Source organism: Empidonax traillii, unplaced genomic scaffold (genome assembly GCF_003031625.1).
Source record: "Empidonax traillii isolate 1590-97213 ecotype Southwest subspecies unplaced genomic scaffold, ASM303162v1 scaffold240:size1935192, whole genome shotgun sequence".
NCBI classification, from domain to species: Eukaryota; Metazoa; Chordata; class Aves; order Passeriformes; family Tyrannidae; genus Empidonax; species Empidonax traillii.
The window spans coordinates 1,308,713-1,330,818 of record NW_020955433.1 but is presented as its reverse complement, the minus strand read 5'-3'; the positions used below and the strand labels follow the sequence as shown (position 1 = coordinate 1,330,818).

Here is a 22,106-nt window from a genome sequence, read left to right as displayed (position 1 = left end):
GATGCCTATTTCTAAATGATACTTAATCCTAGAGTGGGATGCACTCTCTACACTGTGTCAGAAGGATTAAAACCTTAGAGAGCATCAGACACCTCCAGGTTGAGAAGGACTGAGGCTGCCCAACAGGCAGCTCTAACCACAGGGCTCTGCCTAAACTCTGAACCTGGGCAACTCACAGCATCTAAATGAGAGCAAAGAGTGAATATAATTTTGTCTGCTGGCTGTTTCAGTCTGCTGGTCAACTGAGGTACGAATTCACTAAGAACTGAGGAACTGAGCTATCTGACTTCCTGGTAAACTATTAATAGTGAAACAGATGTTAGATACCACCTACTTTGCTTTCATTCAGCTTTGACTGATGTGTTAAGCAATAAACCAACCTAATGCTTTCAAGTGTGCCCAGGATTTGCTTTGAGTACAACTATTGTAGCTTTGTGCAGTTTCTGGATTCCAAAACAGGCTGAGCACTGTGCAGAAACCTACTTAGACTTTCCAGGGCAGTACTGATCTATTGTCCTAGGCAGAACTGAGGGAACCTGAAAGACAGAAATATCTTAGATTTTCACAGGTGAAAAGAAGTGAATGAATATTTTCCAGGTTGGATGATTACTGACCAGAGTATTTTGGACAATTTCAGGTGCCTTTTTTCAGGCACTATCACAATCTTTAGTTCTGGCCCTTTGAGAACAAAACAAATATTTAGATTTCTTCTCTTTTCATGCTTCCTGTTATCAAAAGAAAAAACTATCCTGGCTGTTTCAGGAAGAAAAAATACAAATTATCCCTCTTCAATTCCTCCTCCCAAGTCATAACTTCATATTGCAATGATTTTTTTGTTACCCAATTCCTGCCTTACAGGAGAAAGTGAGTCTAAGTGTCCCATACCTATTCTTCTGCAAATACCTAGTTTCTATGCTTGGACTCAATCTGCTACTCTATCCTCTCTAAGTTTTTCCTCTTATAAGCATCCATTGGCTGTGCTCAGAAATCAGGCAAACTCTGAAACTATCTGAATCTGGTAACACTCTCACTGCTCATGTACTTCTGAAGAGTTCTGATGAAAATTAAAATGGCTTTTCATAGAATCACAGAATCATATGGGTTGGAAAGGACCTCTGAGATCATCAAGTCCAACCTTTGATCCAACACCACCACAGTTACTAGACTGGCACTAAGTACCACATCCAGTCTCTTCTTAAACACCTCCAGGGATGGAGAATCCACCACCTTCCTAGGCAGCCCATTCCAATGCCTGATTACCCTCTCTGTAAAGAATTTTTTCCTAACATCTAACCTCAACCTCCCCTGGCAGAGCTTGAGACCATGACCTCTTGTCTTAATGATAGCTGCCTTCTTTAAGCGTGGAAAGCTGAGCAACAATGACTACAGAGCTGAGTACACAGGGACTAACTCAGGTATTATCACGCATAAAGTTTAGAATGTCTGCTTTTCTTTTTTGGTTGTAATTCAGAAAGTTAAAATCAGGCTACTGAAGACGCTACTAACACCTAAAAACATCTCACTACTCACCACAGATATTTCGTGTTCTGAGAATAACAGGCTAGCTTTTCCTCAACTCAGAGAATTAACTTCCCTTTTGTTTACCTTTTTTTTGGAAAAGGAGCTATTGGTTTTCATTCAAGGTACACTATCCACTGTTTCAAACAAAGAAGATGATAAAAGAGGTGTTTCTTTTAACTCTGAAGACAGTGATAAAATGTGTTTTGGGCACAAAGGCTTTACAAATTGAAGCAAACAGATACACTACTGGCCAGTCTAATAAAATTCATACGATTTATAATTGTATTACCACAATACTACATATAAACTACAGCAAAACAGAATAACCTTTGTTCAAAAGATATCTTTACCCAGATACATCTCATGATTCTATCAATTCTATTTTAAAACTCTGACGCATAAAAATCAGAGTTGCTGTTTATATAACATTAAATCTACTGCTGATAACATCAGTTCATGTTTCACTTCAAGCATCCTGAGGGTTTTTTCAAGCTTTAGTTTGTAATGTCAAAAAATTGACTTGTTTTGGTAAACTTAAAAATTATTCTCCTCTGAAAAAACAACTTATCACTGTCAACATAGTAAGCAATAAAGTAATGCAACACTTAAGCCCTTTTAGTGTAACAAACATCTACATCTTCAATATGAAAAAATGCAGCATTTAAATCCTTCTTAATAAATTTTTTTAATTGCTGATGCTTTCCAATGACTAATGAACATTATTCACACAGAGCAAGCCTATTAACAGAAGTAGGCCTAGTGGGATAACTCACTGATTGTTCCTTCAGTTTAAACAAACGCTCATTTCACCTGAATTTCTAGTCCTCATGTAAAGAACTATTTTTGTGAAGCAGGTAAGATGATTACAAATTATGATTTGTCATAAAAACCTTTAGAACTGAGAAGTTGTTTTAACTGTAGAAAAAGTTACATGGCAATCAGGGATTTTTTTTCTGTCAAAGGAAAACTTATAGAAAATAACATATATAAATCAAAAATTAAATATTTTGTACTATTCACTACCTTCTACTACATGTGCTTTAAAAGAACCAGAAGTATAAACTATACTCTCTGTTATCTCCAACTGTTCTATGCAGCCCAATGCAGCATAAAAATAATTCGCTGTTTTAACAAACAGAATTTTTCCAGGTACTACAGATGTGTTTAACCCTCTAGTGTGCTCTAATACTTCTTAATGGAAAGAGCATCAAGTAGCTAGCACTTACTACTGTTGAACATTTGCTTTTTTCAAACAGCTTTTAAACAAATGAAATTACTTGGGGATTTATTTTAATTGAAGATTCAATTGGACTATACATTTCTATGCAGTTTCCATAGCAACATTCATTTCAAACCAAAGAAGCTGCTTCTCTATTACTCATTATTACTAAAATTCAATTTCATGTCTCTGTTGGAACTAAACAACATTAAAAGAGGCCTTGGGAAAAATCCATCTAGCACAACTAATTAGTTCTGAAAATGGCTTTTTAAAATCCATCTAATTTGAATTTCACCCACATCAAAGCCTTAAAAGCAACAATATTGCCACTGAAGTAAACAAGGGCCAAAAGGCACAAAACTATTTTCCTCTGGTCTGAACAAAACAAAGAGGTGCTGTAAAAGAATGGCTTTTATAAAGTTCACAGCTGCTATCTGCCATAAGTCATGAACTGCCAGTCAGAATAGTAAAACTATAATCCCTAACATTCACTTTTAAAGGTGCATTAGTCTAACAATTATTAGTATTCTGATCTTGGCAGTCCACTTAAAAGAAAAATGACAATAGCACAGACCAAAATATATGCTTATTCTGAAAAAGAACAAATAGGTCAGAGGAGGGAGGTTCTGTTCTTGTGTATTTTTTTTGTATCACTGCTCACTCAACATTAGTTCTAATATTCCTCAAAGCCATAGGCCACATTTACCTTTACTGTTCCATCTATCCATCTAATTGCTGTGTCCTTATTTTTGTTAGTGCAATAATGAGTATAAACATGCAAGTTACAATCTGCACATTATTTATTGACTTGCTTTGATAAATTTCAGTGTGTACATGATATTAAATGCACAGAGATATGAAGAAGAACATTGTATTGTCTATAAAAGTAAGCAAGCTATTTTAAATTGTTACACACACTAAATTAATTTAAGCCAAGAAGATATAATTAAAAAAAAAAAAAGTTTTTAAACAAGCAAAATCTAAGGTGGCAAGAGGAAAAGCCATGGATTTCTAACACTAATTATGAGACACAAATTACAACTCCTGGATCTAAGCCAATATCTTAATGGCAAAGCAATGCCATGCCACACAAGCAAATTAAATACCATCTTCATTGCCACATCTCTTATGCAGTATCTACATGCCCTCATTCAGGTCCCAAGAGCTTACACAGGAAAAATTTCATTAGGAAGAGAGTAAAATGCCTCACAAAACTGGAAAGAACTGACTTGCCTCAGAGATAGTTGTCCTGCTTTCTTCTGATAAGATTACTAAAATATGCTTGTGAAAAGGAAAAAAGAGAACATTTTACATTAAAATAAAAGGATGACTATTAAGAAGATGGAGTTTGTTTATTCTGGCAGGTCAGTCTTCCCATAAAAATATAATTGACAAATTTGTATTTAGTCACATACTGCCTAGCCTAAGATTAAATTCTTTGATGTCACCCTGACATCCCACTACTAAGACATGAAGGACAATGCAGAATCTACACTGATAAATGCCCACATTCACACCCCAACTTAGAATGGATTACTCTAGTTCATTATGAAAAAAGGAACTCTACACTTCCATTCTGTAATGTGATATTTTGCACTAGGTGATGGCAGCTTGCCCACTGAGAACCCTGTAGTTCGTGGCTGTCAGAAATAATAACAAGCTTTTGAATTATTTTATTAAATGCATATCACACAATCCCATTACTGCTACAGGGACTCAAGAATGCTTGACTATTTCCTTCCAACTCTAAACCATCAATTTTACTGTTATTTTGTCTTTTTTTATCAAGGGAACACACGTGCATTCTTGTTTGGAAAATGACCAAAGCTTTGCAGGGGAAAAACTTAGTACTTTATTCAGGAAAACATTCTGTATTTTTCCTTACTAAATAAAGCAGATGATACTTAATATCACAACATACCATAGTATAATTGTGAGCCACCTTGTGCAAGTCAGTGCAACCCTGTGCATCAGCGAAAGATCGGATTCCAAGGCAATTGGATGGGTGAAGCTGCTTCATTAGGAATTTACAGCATGCTTCTACAACCTGAGAGAGCTGGAGAAGGCAAGCTGTAGACAACAGGCACTCAATGTTATCTTCTTTTAATTCAAGGCGACCTAATAACATTAAAAAGAAGATCACATTAGTTTGCTCTTATAATTTATTAAATTCCCTAAAACTCAGGGGAAAAAGAATTATTTACAGGTTATATGAATTATTATATGCTGGAAGGCTTAGTAAACATTGCTCTCAGCAATAGGTAACCAGCTTTTCAAAATTGGTATCTATAATGACATAAGGAAAGGGAATCCTAATAAGATTCCTTTTTTTGTCAGTCATGATACATTTAAAAGATTCACATAATTTGTGAACTAGCTGAATATAGTATTATCAGAGAAACTATATCCTACCAGGTTGTCTTGGGTAAGAGCAATGAGACCTCACTGTGGTCTACAGCTTCCTTATGGCAGGAAGCAGAGAGGCAGGCACTGATCTCTTCTCTGTGGTGATCAGTGACAGGACCCCAGGCAATGGCCTGAAGTTGTTTCAGGGGATGTTTAGGTTGGAGATTAGAAAAAGGTTCTTCCCCCAGAGGGTAGCTGGGTGCTGGAAGAGGCTCCTCAGGGAAGTGGTCAAAGCACCAAACCTGACAGAATTCAGGAAGCGTTTGGCCAATGCTCTCAGACATATGGTGTGACTCTTGGGGATGGTCCTGTGCAGGGCCAGGAGCTGGACTTGATTCCTGCAGGTCTCTTCCAACTCAGGATATTCTGTGATTCTATGATTAATTTTTACTTATTTATAAGGAATTAAATATGTGATTAACAATTTGCAAAGAGCTTTTGAAATCTAGTAATGGCCTCTAATGCTCACAGGAGGACAGTTCATTAGAGGAAATTCCCATTTTCATTCCAGTTACCTGTATATGCATATTGAACCAGAGCCCACAATGCATTTGGCTCCACACCTTCCATCTTGATTTCTTCCTGTCTTGCTTCCCTAACATCATTAGTGAACATCGCCGCAAAATAGTCCGAAACAGAGGAGAGAACCAATCTGAGTATGTCATGCAGGAGAAAAGCAGAGAAACAAAGAGGAAAAGAAAAAAAACTTATGTTTGTTACTTTATGATTCATTACTTTGCCCTTTGAAGAGTAGTGAGAGAAACATTTAAAAATTGACGAAGTGCTCCATGCTCTAGTTCCTCTCTATGAATAATGAAGTACTGATACTAAACCTACATTTGCTACTGAACTAAATTAATTACCCTTTCAAAGCTCAATGATTTTTTAATAGCCGACACAGACACAACCCACCCCCCTAAATTGAAAATGTAATATAAACATACATTATAGAAATAAAAAAAAAATTGAATGGACTTCCATTTATCTTATATCAGTTACTTTTTTAAAGGTGAAAAATTACTTACCAGTCCTTTTCAAAGTGTTTTAAAATGCTTTTACTCTTGATGCACACATATACTTAGCCCTTTTTAACAATTCTGAGTATTTTAAGATACTGAATTAAGTAAACATGTTAGTGCACAACAGACATTTCTTTGGATTACTGAGAGTAAAACACTCACTACAAATAACAATGCCACTCCACAAAACATGCAAGAATTTTGATGTCTCTATGTCTTTATAGGACAAGGGTAAGAGAGGAAGGAAATGATGTGCAGCAGAAATATGAAATCTACCATAACTATTCACGAGGACTGCTGGCCCCTTTCCTAAGGGACCTCCAGGAACAGCCTTGTGGTTTGGATCAATTTTTGAGCTGCAGCAGTTCACTGTTGCCTTGCTCACAGGGAATTCGATATAAATGCACTTGGTATATGTAGTGAGCTTTGTGAAGAGCGAGCCCAAGGACCAAGCCTACTGCAAATACACTAAACAGTCCATATGCACACATTCAGGTAATCTAATACTTCAGTCAGTTTATGCTGTGCTGAATCATTATATAAGCATGTTAAAATGACAGAGGTCAGGAACCACAAAACAGAGTACAATTAATTGAAAAGATGAGCACCAGTACTTAGTGGAGGATTTGCAGGTACATGCACAAAGTCATGAACCACAAAGAACTGATTCTTAGTTAATTAACTGCAAAGTAATAAAATGTTGAACAATGTCAACTACTTTTTTCTTGTGGATTTTCTGACCATTGAACATTTGGTCAGGCTTACACTATTCTCTTTTTCTAGCTGCTGAGGCAACAGAGTTGAGTTAGGAGAGTATGGGGAAAAGATTTAATTTTATTTTAACACTCTGTATGATTGAAGTCTAGTCAAGAGAAACCAAGTTCTGTTCTTTTAAAGAACATATTTTTCTTGAAATGAGATTTATTCTGTGGCTGACTTCCTGAGAAAAATTAGAACTTTCTGACACACACTCTGTGATGAGAAACAAAACCTAGAACTTAATCATATCACAATTTTGGATTTGCTTTTACTTTTCTCTTCCCCCAGCAGTGCAATGGCTTAGTTAGCTGCGCTATTATTTAGAAAACATCTTGACTGTTAACATCTTAGGAACAGCTGTTGAACAAATGCCAAACCACAGCAGGAGGTTCTCAACACCTTCTACCAGCTGTTTGCTATCAGCAAATTTCTCCCTGTAATTTCCAGACTCAGAGTCCTCCAAAAGAAATGAATACAAACTTAATCCATTTACTGTTTTTTGCAAACATGTTCAGATCCATGAGGAGGTATTCATGCTTCAGAGCTTTAAATGCTTTCCAGAGAGTGACTTGCATATGCCAAGACAGGCTGTGCAGCCCAGGAATAGGTTAAGTAGATTGTAATTTGCCAAAGCATGAATTATACTGATAATAATTCTGTAATAATTTCAGACAAGAAACATATTCACAATGAAAAGCCTTAGAACAGGTATCCATACTTCTCTTTTAATTCAACTAATTTAGAAAAAAAATTTCCTTCTAAGAAAGAAAGGTGATTAAAAGATACAGTGACAATGCCTCAAGGTGACACTAAGACAGCATAAAAGAAAACAAAGGCAGACTTTCAGCCAACTGGCCTTTTCTTGTCCTATCATTTTCCCCCTAGTCAATAAAAATCAATTGCTGCTATACTCATGTGATTTGATACCCACTTGTTCATTGACCTTTTAATCTTATAGCTACTAACTGATTTTTATTTCAATTAAACTGCATTCCTACATAGAGATTATACAACACGAAGCAAATAACACCTTTATGTAACTGTAGAATCCATGGAAGACTTTCCTCATCCATATGTGACTTTTGTGCTAAAAAAGCTCTGAAAGAGCTAGGTGACGAGTATGATTTTTAAAAAGAAAATCCGTGCAACGACTATAAAAATTACACTTAAATCCACCATCTCCTTGTTAAATAGAGACATCATGGCTCTGTTAGTACTTAACATAAAGAGAATTTTTTGTTATTAATAATTAAAATTAACATAGTTGATATCTGCAAATTTCTCCCTGTAATTTCCAAATATCTTGATATGTTTTCCATATCAAGATTTCACTGTGAACTACTGATGCTGCAAAACACTGCCTTTCTTCAATTCAGAAACCGAAGAGAGCTATGGGGTTTATATTCAGAGTTTGTAGCTTTTTTTTCCCCTGAGAGCAACATTTCTTTCAAAATTGTTCCAACTAAAATGCCTATAAAATCAGTGTATACTGGTATTAAAGACATCTCTTAAGATTACAAAAAACCCAACATAAAAAAGCAAGAAAAAGCCTTAATACAGTTGGCATTGTATTGGTTGACTGTGGATGTTGAACATATTCACCTTTCTCTCCTTCTCACCTAATTACCAACTGCCACTAAATACTCAATTCTGAATAGATAAGATTACAAGAATTTGGCTGCTGAATTATATGCAGTAAGTTGGCTGCTCTTTTACAGAGCACAGGAAAAATGTAGAGAAAAAGGAACACATGAATATCAGAATTTTTCATCTAAGAGACCATAAAATGTCTAAACAATTAACCTCTTTAGCAAAACACTCAACAGTTATGTTCTAAATGCTTAGTGTATTTAGTATACTCAAAAATCTGAGTATTTCAGTACACCTTCCTGTTCTTATAGGAGATTCCAAGGCTACTGATGTCTTTAATTCCTGTTGTTTGTATTGATCCAAAATTAGAAAGATGCACCATGACGGCTTAACTGATTTTGAAGGGTTTTCCACTGAGAGCCAGTAAAATATGAGTAAGCAGGGTGGCACAGCTTAAAAATTGTACTTCTTATCGGAACTGCCACAAGCTGCATCATCTAGACAGTTCTCTAGGTCGTCAAAAGTAATTTCTACATAAACTGATGATAGCTGTCAAACCTGGCAATTTACTATCTCCCAAGCTGTCTCACCTGACAGATCTTAGCTTCCTAAGATCTGAAAGATAAAAGGGACACTTCCTAGGCAGCTCCTTGTTTGTGGCTGTGTAATAGCTGAAAACAGTCCTGGGGAAGTCACTAATAGCATTCACTGAAGTTGTAAGGTGATACTGAAGAATCCACGATTTTTCAAACAAGTTTCCTAACCCCTAGAGTAAAAAAGCTTCCAATTGGTTTCTTTCCTTCAGTCCCATGTCCTTTGTATTTCCACCTTTCAGTGTAAACGGAAAGACAGACAAAGGCTCTGCAAGATGCTCAGATTGCTGGCTAAAGGGTGTAGAGGAGGCCTTAAAGCCCCTCTGGCCAGGAATTTACTGGCACTTCCCTTTTCTTTGTGAATGTTCTTATCAGTAGGTTATTACCAAACAAAACAGTTATTACTATGGATATAGCAGTTGGCTAAATGTAATAAAAGAAGAACATAATATATTATAGACATCTGAATTTGCAGTAGACACAGAATAAACTCCTGCTATGAAAAGCTTAATTAAATTAATTAAATTAAAGTATGCAACATTTCTTTATGAAACTGCAGAGTAAAGGTGTGGGAATATAATGCATTTCTTCTTAGTGGAGAACTGTCTCCTTTTCTACTTGCTTCTTGACCTCCTAAACAGACGCTTAGCTATAATTTCAGCACAGAATGATCAGATAAACAGTCTTGGAACAGTAGAGAATGCCACGTTCAGAAAAATCATGACTATATGTGATGCTGTTATTCTGTAGTAGACTCATAGCCTGAATTCTTTGAACAGATACAACCCAAAACCTCTTAGAATTTCACAGTAATGTATTGCTGCACTTATCACTAAGACAGACATCAAACTCACTTCTTTCTCTAAAAACATACATCACGCACCTCAGAACATTCATTAAATGTAGAAACTGATAATTTAAAAAAAAAAACAAACCATCAGGAATTATTAAAAATATCATGTTCCAACCAGAAAATATGAAAACTCCTCTCTATATATGTGTGATTAATATTAATTAAAAATGTTCTTTCTTACTAACTCTATGTGACCACATACTAAGAAAAACTCATATCTTTCTTACAAAAAAGAATGGGAAAAAAAGCTGTCCAGTGTAAGTGAACTTTGTATTTTATTACATATCTTAGAATGCCAAGTCGTTAATCTAATACCTATTAAATACATCTTCTGTTGCTTCAAAAATAATTGCTAGTGTCTTGAAATGTACTGACTGATCCAGCCTGCAGTCAATACTAAAGAAGTCAGAACTTGGATGCAGGCAGCAAAAAATACAACAGAATTTTCTTCTTATAACATAGACTACTACAAGTACAGAAAGGCAGTTTTCGTACTGAATTTCTATAAAATTCTGAATCAAATTTAAGAGTTCTGTCTTTATCTTTCCCATTATGGAAAATTTCAGTTTTCAGTGAGGTACTTGGGATCTACTGAGATTAAGACTGTAGTTATTACTGTGTTTCTCTGTGAAAACAAAACAGTAAAAACTTAATATGCAAAAGGCAATGCTTCTTTCTAAGTTGCTCCAAAGTTATAAAGTGAACAAAGGACAATCATAAGCATCCCACCTCCTGCTACAAGCACAAACTGTGCTTCTTCGGCTCTAACTTTCATGCATATTTAAAACAAAATATCCCAACTACAGAAAGATGTTTCTCCTCAGAAGAGAAGACCAGTGCAAACGACAGGTAGTGGCATATGCCTAAGGCACTAACAAAGTAGATACAGTAGCAGAAACTGGAGAAGTGACATCAGTGCTCTGGATAAACGAGAAACAAGTATGAAACACATTAAAGGGCTTTTTAGCATGTTGTCTTTCTGTTTATCTCCTTGCAAATAAAATCTTCCATTCTTTACAGGATACTCACAGTTGTCCTCTGCACCCTTTCTACACTTTTTTAATGATTACATAAACCATACTCCAACGTGTTCTGCAAAGGGGTTGCCTTGGACACATAAGGAAGTAAAATGATTTCCTCATTATAATCACTATTTTCCCTGTTTACAGCACTCCAAAGCTCTTTGAACCTAAATTATGTGATCATGTGCCTACTAGGGGTGTGTGCATTCCCTGTTTTCATCTGATTCACTCATTCCACAGGGACAATGCAGCTTTGCAACTAATTTGAACATCATTGCATAAAATTTAGTCTCTGAGCGCAATAGCAAGTTATGCTAAAATTGCCTCTCTGCTCCTCAAGTCAGTTCCCATCCCCATGCTATCATTCCCTCAGTTGTGTCAGCACAACAATGTGGATAACATCCAAATAAAGCAGAAATCCGGCTTTTTAAGAAAGATACCAACCCCAAACCAGCAACCTCTTCCCATCATCACTATTACAGTATTAAGTTGTAGTTTCACTGTGGGGGTAGGCACAAGCAATGGAAAACAGGAATACTTTCGGATGCTACACCCATTGTAGACCTCAGCTTAGGAATCCATAGGCTGATTATACCTAGGTTCCTGTTTGAACTATTAATGCAATGCAAAAAATACTGTAATGTGCTTCTGTTACTCATACCTGTGTTTCACAGTCTTTGGTATTTTTCTAGCTTTTAAGTGTCATTCTACATGATCTGTTAACTACACAGATGACAGATACGGTAATGTTCCATCTAATTTAGACACCTAACTGCCAGTGTTCAGCAGTCTCCTATCAAAGACTCTTCTTACTATGGGAGCAAAAAAACTTTATGTGGACAGAAGACTGTCCTTATTGCTAATTAAGACTCCAACAACATAATTTTTAGTACAAAGAAAAAATGAAATCTAAGAAAAAAATTTTACATCATTCTATGGTGCAGAAGCCACTACAACTTATAATATTCTGGCAGTGTATTTGGGACTTTTGTGAGTTTAATTTTGTATGCAAATACCTTAAGTATACTTGAAGAAAAAAGTAGAATGTGAAATTGCAATTATTTTTAATTCTGTATCACATGCAACAGACAAATTAACTTCTAGGTTTCAAATGTTAAAAAAACCCATATACACATTTAAAGTGTTCTAAATTGTTTAGAATATTCTGACTTTTTTAAAACAAAACATAGGACACACTTTGAAGGTACATACCTGTGAGCTGGAATTCTACGATCACCAGCAACTAACACCACATCACAGAGCTGCTTGTGTCTAAGATAATTCTCCATCTTCTTAAAAGTTTGTTCAGCGTGGTTGAGAGCCTGAAAAAATTCATCTGCGGTACAGGGCTCCATAGTTTGACAAGACGACAAGGTATGACTGCTGTTGGAGTTCCTGCTGAAGACAATAACAGAAATCTTAGTTCACACAATATTAAGGTGAAATTTTATCTACAAAGGAATAAATAAAAATCACGTGATTTTAAAATTAATGCACATGATTTGTTTCAATATATATTCCCTTGCTATTTTTTCTTCATGTGCATAATTTCTCCCTCCAAACCTAATCTAAACTCCCGTGTAAAGGTATGATCACTTACTGTTGTACTCTTCAACTAACAGACACAGAGAGATCAGCCCAGTAATTGTACCTACAGTGCTGTCAGATGGTTAAGCAAGAACATCCACCAAGACCCCACAAACTGAAAAAACAATGGCAATAAGGAACCAAACCTTTTCCTGTCACATACATTAAAGTCTTGCTTCACACTCAGCCTAAAGTGGCTCAAACAAAACAAAAACTCAGCATATGGAGCTGGTAAAAGTGTGTGGGCATGCAGGGGAAAAAAAACTCACAAAGAAACACATCAATTTACCACCACTCCTATTGCATGAACCCTTACGTCTGATGTGACATCTAGAACAGTACAAGCCAACACACGGGAAAAGCAAGGGTGGATGAGGAGAAAAATTATTCCTGTCCATACACACAGCAGCTTGGGAGAAAAGAGGAACAGAGAAAACGTAAAAGGAATGCATAGGCCTAGGAGATAAAGGAGAGGAATCCTAATTAGGCACATGTGGAAAGCACAGTTTCTTGCTCACTGTTCTTTAACTGACTACTACCTAATTTTTCACAATGCAGGCAACTTATAAAATACTCTGGACCTACCATAATATTTGGAAGGATGTGAATTCACAAGACCTGCATCCAGACCCCTGCTTTCACAAAGATGTCATGGATTTACCATGTTCAGGCCTAAACCTACCAAGCGACTGACTTACCTTATTCCTCAGCACAGGACATGAGTTTCAAGACAGAGCTTCTCAAAACCTAACTCTGCATTTTCAGCAGAAGATTTTCTGTAAAGGGGAGCTTTTTGTTTGGGGTTTGTTGTATATTTTGGGTTTGGTTTTTTTGGCATGTGCTCAAATAGCTAAAAAGGTCAAGCAGTTTGGTACTTAATTCAAAGCTCAATCTAGCAATGGATCAGAAATGAGATACCTGCCTACTTCTCTTGGAAGACTTGATCTCAAATGTTCTCGCTGAGGCTGTGGTTAGCTATGTATTTCAGATGTGTCAGCTTCCTCCCCTTTCCACATCCCCCATGAGTCACTTGTTCTGCTCCACCACCGGCCCTCTAGCAAGCGGGAACAAGTATTCTTTGTGGCCATTTTGGAAACTGAATCAGAGAACTCATATAGGTGAAACATGTAACCATGGAAAACACTATACCGGCAAAGTGGGTGGCATTTTCAAGTGAACGAGCACAAAGTACTCGGGGAAAGCAACTCTTAAACCAGCAACCTTGCAAAAAAACTAAACCACCACCACCAAAAGCCCAACCTACAGTAAAAACAAAAAAAACCTCAAAAAACAGAAGTGGAAAGAACAGGCTGCTTAGGAAATTCTTGTTCTCTATCTCCCTATCACAATTTAGCACATTCTCTATTGCACTGATACAAGTTATGGCTTTTTAAGGTTTGTTTGTTTGAACTATATTTTAACCCAGATTCCTAAAAGTAACCCCGTTAGTAATGATTTTTTTAAAAATTACATGCTATCAGGGATTTGATTTGCATTACAACCTCATGAAATGTTCTGCAGACAGAATGGAAGACGCAACAAAGGAAAAAGCTTTCTAAGCCAGAACTTTGCTGGATCACACCCTCACTGGAGCTATTGCCAGCCTCAAGACTGCACACGTGTACATTCTGCACAGAACTCAATCACCACTTTTGTTCAATAAGGAAAAATGATTGCAGTGGGGTCTGTTTTCCACTACCCACAATAAAGCTCTTATTCATGACATAACAGAGCTAAGCTTAGTTCTCTCCCTCATCTAAATAAGTTTATCCCTACACCTGTCCACTAGCTAGTAACTTAAAAACCATTTTCCATAAGGAAGGAACGTGAGAAGGAAAGAAATATTAGGGTTCAGTGGTCCATAAAGAGAACATGAAAGAGACAGTCTAAAGTTCAGGTATTTGCAAAAAGACAAAGTTTCAAGAGCTTTACCTGAATGACAGGTCATGGGAAATTCAAATGCCCTTCCTTCCCCAAACTGTTTTCTATATCTTTTTCCCAGTTCCCTTTGCCACAGCCATGACAGCCTGGGAGAATACATAAGCAAGGAAAGAATAGAGGAAGGGAAGGACTTACCTTTCTCTCTCCCAGAAGTAATGCTGAAATGCCTTTTAAAATTTTTGGCCTACATCCCTTCCACCTAGAAAGAGGAAAGCTTGGATTTCTAATGCTGACCCATGAATCCCATGCTCAGAGCAAACACCTGGCTGCAAGGTCCTGCAGCTCTGAGTATCAAGGCAGCTCTGCTCCTTTTGGATTTGGCTCTTGACTCAAATTTATCTTTTAGTATGAACTTCCCTTTCCTCAGACTAGAGGTACTGGTATTTTTGCACACCTCACACATAATATTAGGAAAATTAAGTGGAAAACTTGAAGATGTCAGCACATGAGTTAAGTGTTAATGAACCCTTTCTGCATATTCCATTAAAATTCAGATTTAAGATAGTATTTTTAACACATTAAGTAGAAATATTATTAATGAGTATCTTAGAATATCAGTCAGTAGGGTTTCCCTTTTTATTCTCAAACATCAATCACACTTCTCACGGTCTTTGGTTTTTCCCCCCTACTTATGTCAAAAAGATCCTATCTAGAACTGATCAATTTTTATTAAGCATGGTACAATTTCAGGATTGGGGTGCTGGTCGACAGCCCAACATGAGCCAGAAGTGTGCCCAGGTGGGCAAGAAGGTTAGTGGCATCCTGGCCTGTATGAGCAATAGTGTGGCCAGCAGCACTAGGGAAGTGATTGTCCCTTTGTGCTCTGCACTGGTGAGTCCACACCTTGAATCCCGTTCTGGGCCCCTCATTACAAGAAAGACATTGAGATGCTGGAGCATGTCCAAAGAAGGGCAACAGAGCTGGTGAAGGGTAAGGAGCACAAACTGTGGGGAGCAGCTGAGAGAACTGGGGTTGTTTAGCCTGGAGAAAAGAAGCCTCAGGGGAGACTTTATTGCTTTTCAAGCAATAGGACAAGAGCAAATGGCCTCAAGTTGCAGCAGGGGAGGTTTAGATTAGATATTAGGAAAAACTTCTTCAGTGAAACAGTGGTCAGGCATTGGAACAGGCTGCACATTGAAGTGGTGAAATCACCGTCCCTGGAAGTGTTAAAAAAAAGTGTAGATGTGGTGCTTAGGGACACAGTTCCATGGTGGACATGGCAGTATTACTTAATGGCTAGACTCCACGATCTTAGAGGTCTTTTCCAACCTTAATGATTCTATGATTCTATGTAAGTTACTCTAAGGACAATATCTTTCACATGCTAACTACATATTTTACCATCCTGATGACAAACAATCTACTGAAGATGCTAGCTTTCTTCACCTTCTCTGTCTATAATAAAGAACATATAACAGTATGCCTTTTGAAATCAAAATTTTGTATACTCCATGCTATAAACTCTTCAATTTTTAAAGGATTTTATTTCTTGAAGTAGGGTGCTTGGAAGAAAGAGCTCAGCCCAATATAATGGCTCACTGCAAAGCAATGAAGCAATTAACTGAGCTGAAAAAATGGCAATAAACAAGTTTCAAAAGTAAAAGCAAATACAATGATGAAAACCGGAGAGCTGAATTCGCACCTTTCATTCTACTGTTGTTGCAGCTTTGTTGTAGCTTAAACAAACCCACAGATGCAGTTTTCAATATAAAAACAAACCAAACCACAACATATACAAGCCTTCTTTCCTCCCAGTTTCACTAAACTCTCTCTCAAAAAGAGGCATCAGTGTTTCTTCTGTTAACAGGATTTGTTATTTTAATTATTTTAATGCACTGATATTAGTTTCAAAGGAAGAGCTGCAACAGTTATTTTATAACAATCATATATATTCATTAACAACCTTTGATTTTCAGTAAGTATTAACCTGGCCTATAACAAAGGTTGTAAAACTTTTTTCAGCCCTTTTATTTCATGCATTTTAAATTATTTTTAGGAAGGCATCTTTAAAGTTAAAATCTTCATGCTTGTCTTTGAAATAAAAATGAAGCAATAAAGACTTCATTAGGACACAGAAAAGAATCAATTGCACATTTCGACCCATTCATTTTCAAATGGAGACAGAGGAACAAATACTTGAAATTAATTTTTACTTTTTTTCCTGAAAAATTGCATACAATTTGTCTGAAAAAAAATCTCTGAAAATTATGCATAAATACACTCACATTTAAAACTGTTCTTCTGCTATGATCAGTTGACCTAATTTAACATCATCTCTACTTCTTACTGCAAGGTAAGAGTCACAAGGTTAAATCAAGGTATGTAGTACAGATGCTGACCTTATATATAAGTACTACCTTGCTTCTTCTAAGCTTTTGCAGCAAGTATCAGTTTATTTCCTTGCATTATTAAGTCACATTTCTTTTAACAGAAGAGACATGTTGAAGTGCAGCTGGTTACTAGGGCCTTGATCGGACAAAGGAGTCAGGGAGCATTACAATGGATTTCTATCTGCAAACTCTCGATGGAGAAAATACCCCAGTTCATGCTACTATGTGTACTCAATTGGCTGGTTTGCAGAATCAACAAGGCAAGTCTGTTTTTCAAAACATTTCTATGCTCTGTCTCTTTTTCCCACTCCCCCTACCACCACAAGTCTAGTTCTCCTTTCCCCTCAATTCCTCAAGGCATTGCCTCACTAGACAAGAGACAGCAAATAATGTGCCTACTGGGAAGCTTGGCTGCAGCAGAGGAATTCTGCCCTTTCTCAGGGAAGGCAATAAGCTGGGTTTCTCTCCATTAACAAGCTGCCATTTGCGAGGAGTGACGTTACCTTTGAGACTTCTGCCTACCCTCACATTAAACGGCCCACGGGCTTTACAGCTGCCAGGGAAATGGCAGAGGCGCTGCTGAACACAACTGCATGAACTTGCTCCCTTTAGGAAATCAAACTAAAAGCAAATGCTCTGCTTATGCTACTGAAGTTTGCAGGCAGCACTATACACCAACCCAAATGGCTTTCACAGACGCACTGAAAATGCTGCAAAACGGGAGCTGGAGCAAGAATAACCTGTGCATAGGATTGGCTTAAGTTCTGTTTTACAAATGTTTCTCTAACACAAGCTGGGTGTAGATGAAAGCATTAGAAGCAGTAAACATTAGCAAAACTGTAGAGATGGGAAAAAACACACATTCTTCTCCTCACTACTGTGTTTCAGAGAACAGCGCTTCGTTTCTTACAGAATGAAGTAACTAACATCAGCATTTAAAACCTGCATTTATGCATAAAGAACATTACCTTTATAAATGACATGTAAATAAACATAAAATCAACCAACCAATGCAGACATCTCAACTGTAGACAGATATTTAAAAAACTAGTGACAAATCAAAGAAGAAAAAAATGTAAAATATTTTATTCACACTTGAAAAAGGTTGAAAATTAGGTTCAAAGTAATAAAAGGGGTTTTGAGCAAAAAAAATTATTAAATACATACAGGAAAATGGGTGCAACCGCCTTATGTTGAGAGAAGACTAGAAAAGGAGGAAAAATAATGCATACTACCTCTTACTATAAATTACATGCTCCTGTTCAAATTCTTGTAATGCAAAACAAGAATAATGTTAAGGAAATAAGTCTATGATGAAAGCAGAACTCTGAAATCATAAATGAAATGTATGGTTTTTTAGTTTCAGAGCTGTTCAAAACCAGTGAAAGCATCTATTCTCTTACTAGAAAAGTTACATCATCAGTAGCTAAAATTCCTAATTAAAATAAAAAAAAAATCCTACCCAGCCACAAGGTAAGCTATTTGTCTACTTTTAGACAGGCCACCGCGCTTCCTGTACTGCACAACAAACCCATGCTAATTTTTGGTAGTAATATAAATAGAGGATCTGTTGCAATTTCAAGTCATGTTTAGCCTATTAGAGAAGACAAAGTATGTTTCCACTTGGACAAATTAGGATAGATATTATAATACATCTTCAGCATTTAAAACCAAATCTTAATTTTGTAACTTTCTCACTACATTAAGATGGCTTCCCGCATTACAGTTTTCACAAAAAAAGTTTTAAAAGTATTTTTCCAAAAATTTGGTTGTTTATACTGCTATCTTCATGCTAGCTGATATTTTATTGCCTACAGAGACCAAAACAAAATTTACTGAAATAATAATAATACTATTCCAGTTTTTCTGTCAGCTTCCAAGATTTTATATTATAGATCACAAGGAGTAAAATACTTCCTCTTCAAACTGCAGAGAATGCAGTTTGTTGAAAAGAAGGATGCTGAAAGGATTCTTGGAAAAAACAAATGGTAAAAATCAGGACACTTTTTTAGGCTCAGAAGAGCATAAATAAAAGGAGATCGAAGACTGCCAAAAATCCATAGGGTATCATAATTCATGGTAAGAAAAGATAACGGAAAGCAAACAAAAGTAACTCTGGAGAGACTGCAGTGATTTACTTTATGCTAAAGAATTATAGCCATAGTCAGAACTACAATCTTGCAATCAAAAGGCACAGGTTCAAGCAAACAAATACATCTGCATTAACCTTAATCTAACTGGCATGAATAGCAACAGACAGGAGAAGCTGGAGCACAGACTCCAGTGTTACCTGTGATAACCTAACAAAGACCTGTATGCACAAACTGCTAAGCCAATACTACCGCATTGTTACTTGTTTCTGATTTTGATAGGAAATAACACAGGCATGTTTCACTGCAGAGAGACCTCTGATTAAAGCTCTGGTATTTCCTGTTTTACTCCCAAGAGATGTCTTGGATTTAGCACAACAAATTTGTATACTCACACAAACACCATGAGCAACATGCGTTCTGTCTGGAAAACGACACTCAGACTACCTCATGATGCACCTACATCGCAGCATGGTTGAGAAGTGCAGTAGCACAAAAATGTATCTGACTGAGCTTTAATGTAGTCAAAGCACATGACAGTCACTGCAAAAATATGATCATCTTGCATGGAGGTCCATTCCATCTGAACAAACTGCAGGAATTTCCTGTGGCTTTCTAAGTCCATGCTGAAGGCTCTTGTTACCTGTCTTATTACAACACCTACTGCTCAAGCTTGGTAGATTCAATCTGCCTCGTATATAACTATATAACAGTGCTGCACTAACTCTTTTCAAATGTTCATAGACATAACCCTATCCACATGGATGACAAGAAGATGACCATTAGCAGTCAGCATGGATTCACTAAAGGTTGTTTGACCAACCTGGTGGACTTCTACCATGAAAACAAGTACCTGGATGTTTGAGAACAGTGGATATTGTCTACCCCTGCTTCAGCAAGGCATTCAACACTGTCTCTCACAACATCCTCACAGGCAAACTCAGAAGTGTGGACTGGATGAGTTAACAGTGAGGTGGATTGACAACTGGTTGGATGGCAGATCCCAGAGGGCCATAACCTGTGGAACAGGGTCTAGCTGGAGGTCTGTCAGTAATGGTGTCCTCCAAGGTTTGATACTGGGCGCTGTATTGTACTACTTATTCCTCAATGACTTGGATGAAGGGGCAGATGCCTCCTCAGCAAGTTCACTGATGAGACAAAACTGGGAGGAGTGGTCGATACCCCAGAGGGTGTGCAGCCCTTCAGAAGGACCTCTACAGGCTGGAGAGATGGTCAGAGAGGAACCATCTGAAATTCAACATAGACAAGTGCAGGGTCCTGCACCTGGGGAATAATAACCCCTCCCACCAGTACAGGCTGGGGGCTGACGTGCTAGAAAGCAGCTCTGCAGAGAAGGACCAGGGGTTCCTGGTGGACAACAAGCTGTCCATGAGCCAGAACGTGCCCCTGTGGCCAAGGAGGCCAATGGTATCCTGGGGTGCATTAGCAAGAGCAGTGCCAGCAGGTCAAGGGAGGTGATCCTGCCCCTTTACCCAGTCCTAGTGAGACACAGCTGGAGTGCTGTGTTCAGTTCCGGGCTCCCAAGTACAAGAGGGATGTGGAGCTCCTGGAATGGGTCCAGTGGAGGGCTACAAAGAAGATTAAAGGACTGGAGCATCTCTCTTATGAGGAAAGACAAATGGAACTGTCCTGTTCAGCCCTGAGAAGAGATGACTGAGAGGGGACCTCATCAACGCCTGTGAGTATCAGAAGCGAGGGTGTCAAGAGGATAGAGCCAGGCTCTTCTTGGTGGTGCCAAGCAATAGGACAAGAGGCAAAGGGCAAAAACTGAACATCATGAGGAACTTCTTTACTGTGCACATGACCAAGCACTGGAACGGGTTACCCAGAGAGGTTGAGGGGTCTCCCTCACTGGAGAGGATACAATCCTCTACGACGTGGTCTAGGACGACCCTGATTGAGCAGGGAGATTGGACCAGGTTACCCATGCTTGCCCCTTCCAACCCTATGCATTCTGTGATTCTGTGATTACCCAAGTGAAGGTATAAAAGGCACAGAGGGAAAGGAAAGGATTTTAATGGTAGCATGAAAGAAATGGAAAGGCAAGAGATTCTCTCCTTTATAACAAATTTTTCAATACCAAAGTTTCTTACTTTTGTCTAATTCATGCGTACATATAGCAAAAAAATGCTCTTTTGATAGTTTTTCAGTTAATTTCATGTATCATACTACTATCATGCCACAATTAGGGAACCTATTAACTGCCCTTATTTGACAGTTTTGTGATAGGAGATACACAGAAATATATAGCACAATTAGGTCTCCTAAAGAACTCAAAGCTTCAGAGGTCAGTAAGACCGAGGTGAAAGAGAAGACATATCAAAGGTTTCTATAGATTGAAAACTCAGGATGGGAGGTAGTCTTACATTGGAAGTTAAAACATACTAACTCCAAGCCTGATCACACAGACCAATACTGCAGAGTAGCTACCACCCAGTACATTCAGACCTTGCCTTCAAATACTTGCAGACATCTTACAAAACTGTTCAAGGTTAGTACACAACTGATGAATTCTGAAAAACCACTTGTATTTAATGCATTCCCATACTTAAATCAACAGTAAAGTAATTCCAACGTTTTAATGCATGCCTGGGTGAAGTGAACCAGATACAACATTCTGCATACTAGGTATGCTCTAGGTATTTTTAGCTTGATATCCACCATGCTTTGGATTGCTGCTACAGCATCCACAAAAAAAGTTAAGAAAAAAAACCCACCTAATGCTAACAGGCTCAAATTTTCTAAACAAGAGTCTGCACAGCTGTTGGAAAATTCTTAAAAGTGTACAAATCCAAAATGATGACCATTGCCTCAGGAATGTAGGGGAGATAACAAACAGCAGCAATAGAAGAAATTCAGGAGATGAAAACCAGCAAAAGAATTCAAAAGTCACTGTCCCAGTACACAATTGTTTGAGCTAATGCTGCTTACAAACAACACACAGAAGTACGATGAGAACAGCATTACAACCGACCAGCTCTGAGCCCTGAGTCCGGATGATCTGTCAGGGTAAAGAGGAAGGATTGATACACACAAAGCAGAAGAGCTGCTTCTGTTACTTCATGCTTTTAGGGCTTGTAACTGGGCAGTAAGTTATAGAGGAACACGGAAGTAAGGTAACTGTAGCTTCTACAAAAAGTTTTTAAAAAGGACTT

The 22,106-nt window shown here is 37.6% G+C and overlaps 1 protein-coding gene across 5 annotated transcripts in view; it reads right to left on the bottom strand.

Moving 5' to 3' along the window:
- KLHL5 (kelch like family member 5) overlaps positions 1–22,106 on the bottom strand; it is a 61,983-nt gene that overhangs the window by 19,271 nt on the left and 20,606 nt on the right. For 3 of the 5 annotated variants that reach the window (XM_027888576.1, XM_027888573.1, XM_027888575.1), the window contains 3 exons: positions 12,195–12,380; positions 5,662–5,798; positions 4,662–4,858 (listed from right to left, as the gene is read on the bottom strand). In XM_027888576.1, coding sequence (XP_027744377.1) covers positions 4,662–4,858; positions 5,662–5,798; positions 12,195–12,337 — 477 coding nt within the window. In that variant the 5' untranslated portion in view covers positions 12,338–12,380. The remainder of the gene's footprint in view (positions 1–4,661; positions 4,859–5,661; positions 5,799–12,194; positions 12,381–22,106) is intronic. The other 2 variants (XM_027888577.1, XM_027888574.1) reach the window with 1 other exon arrangement.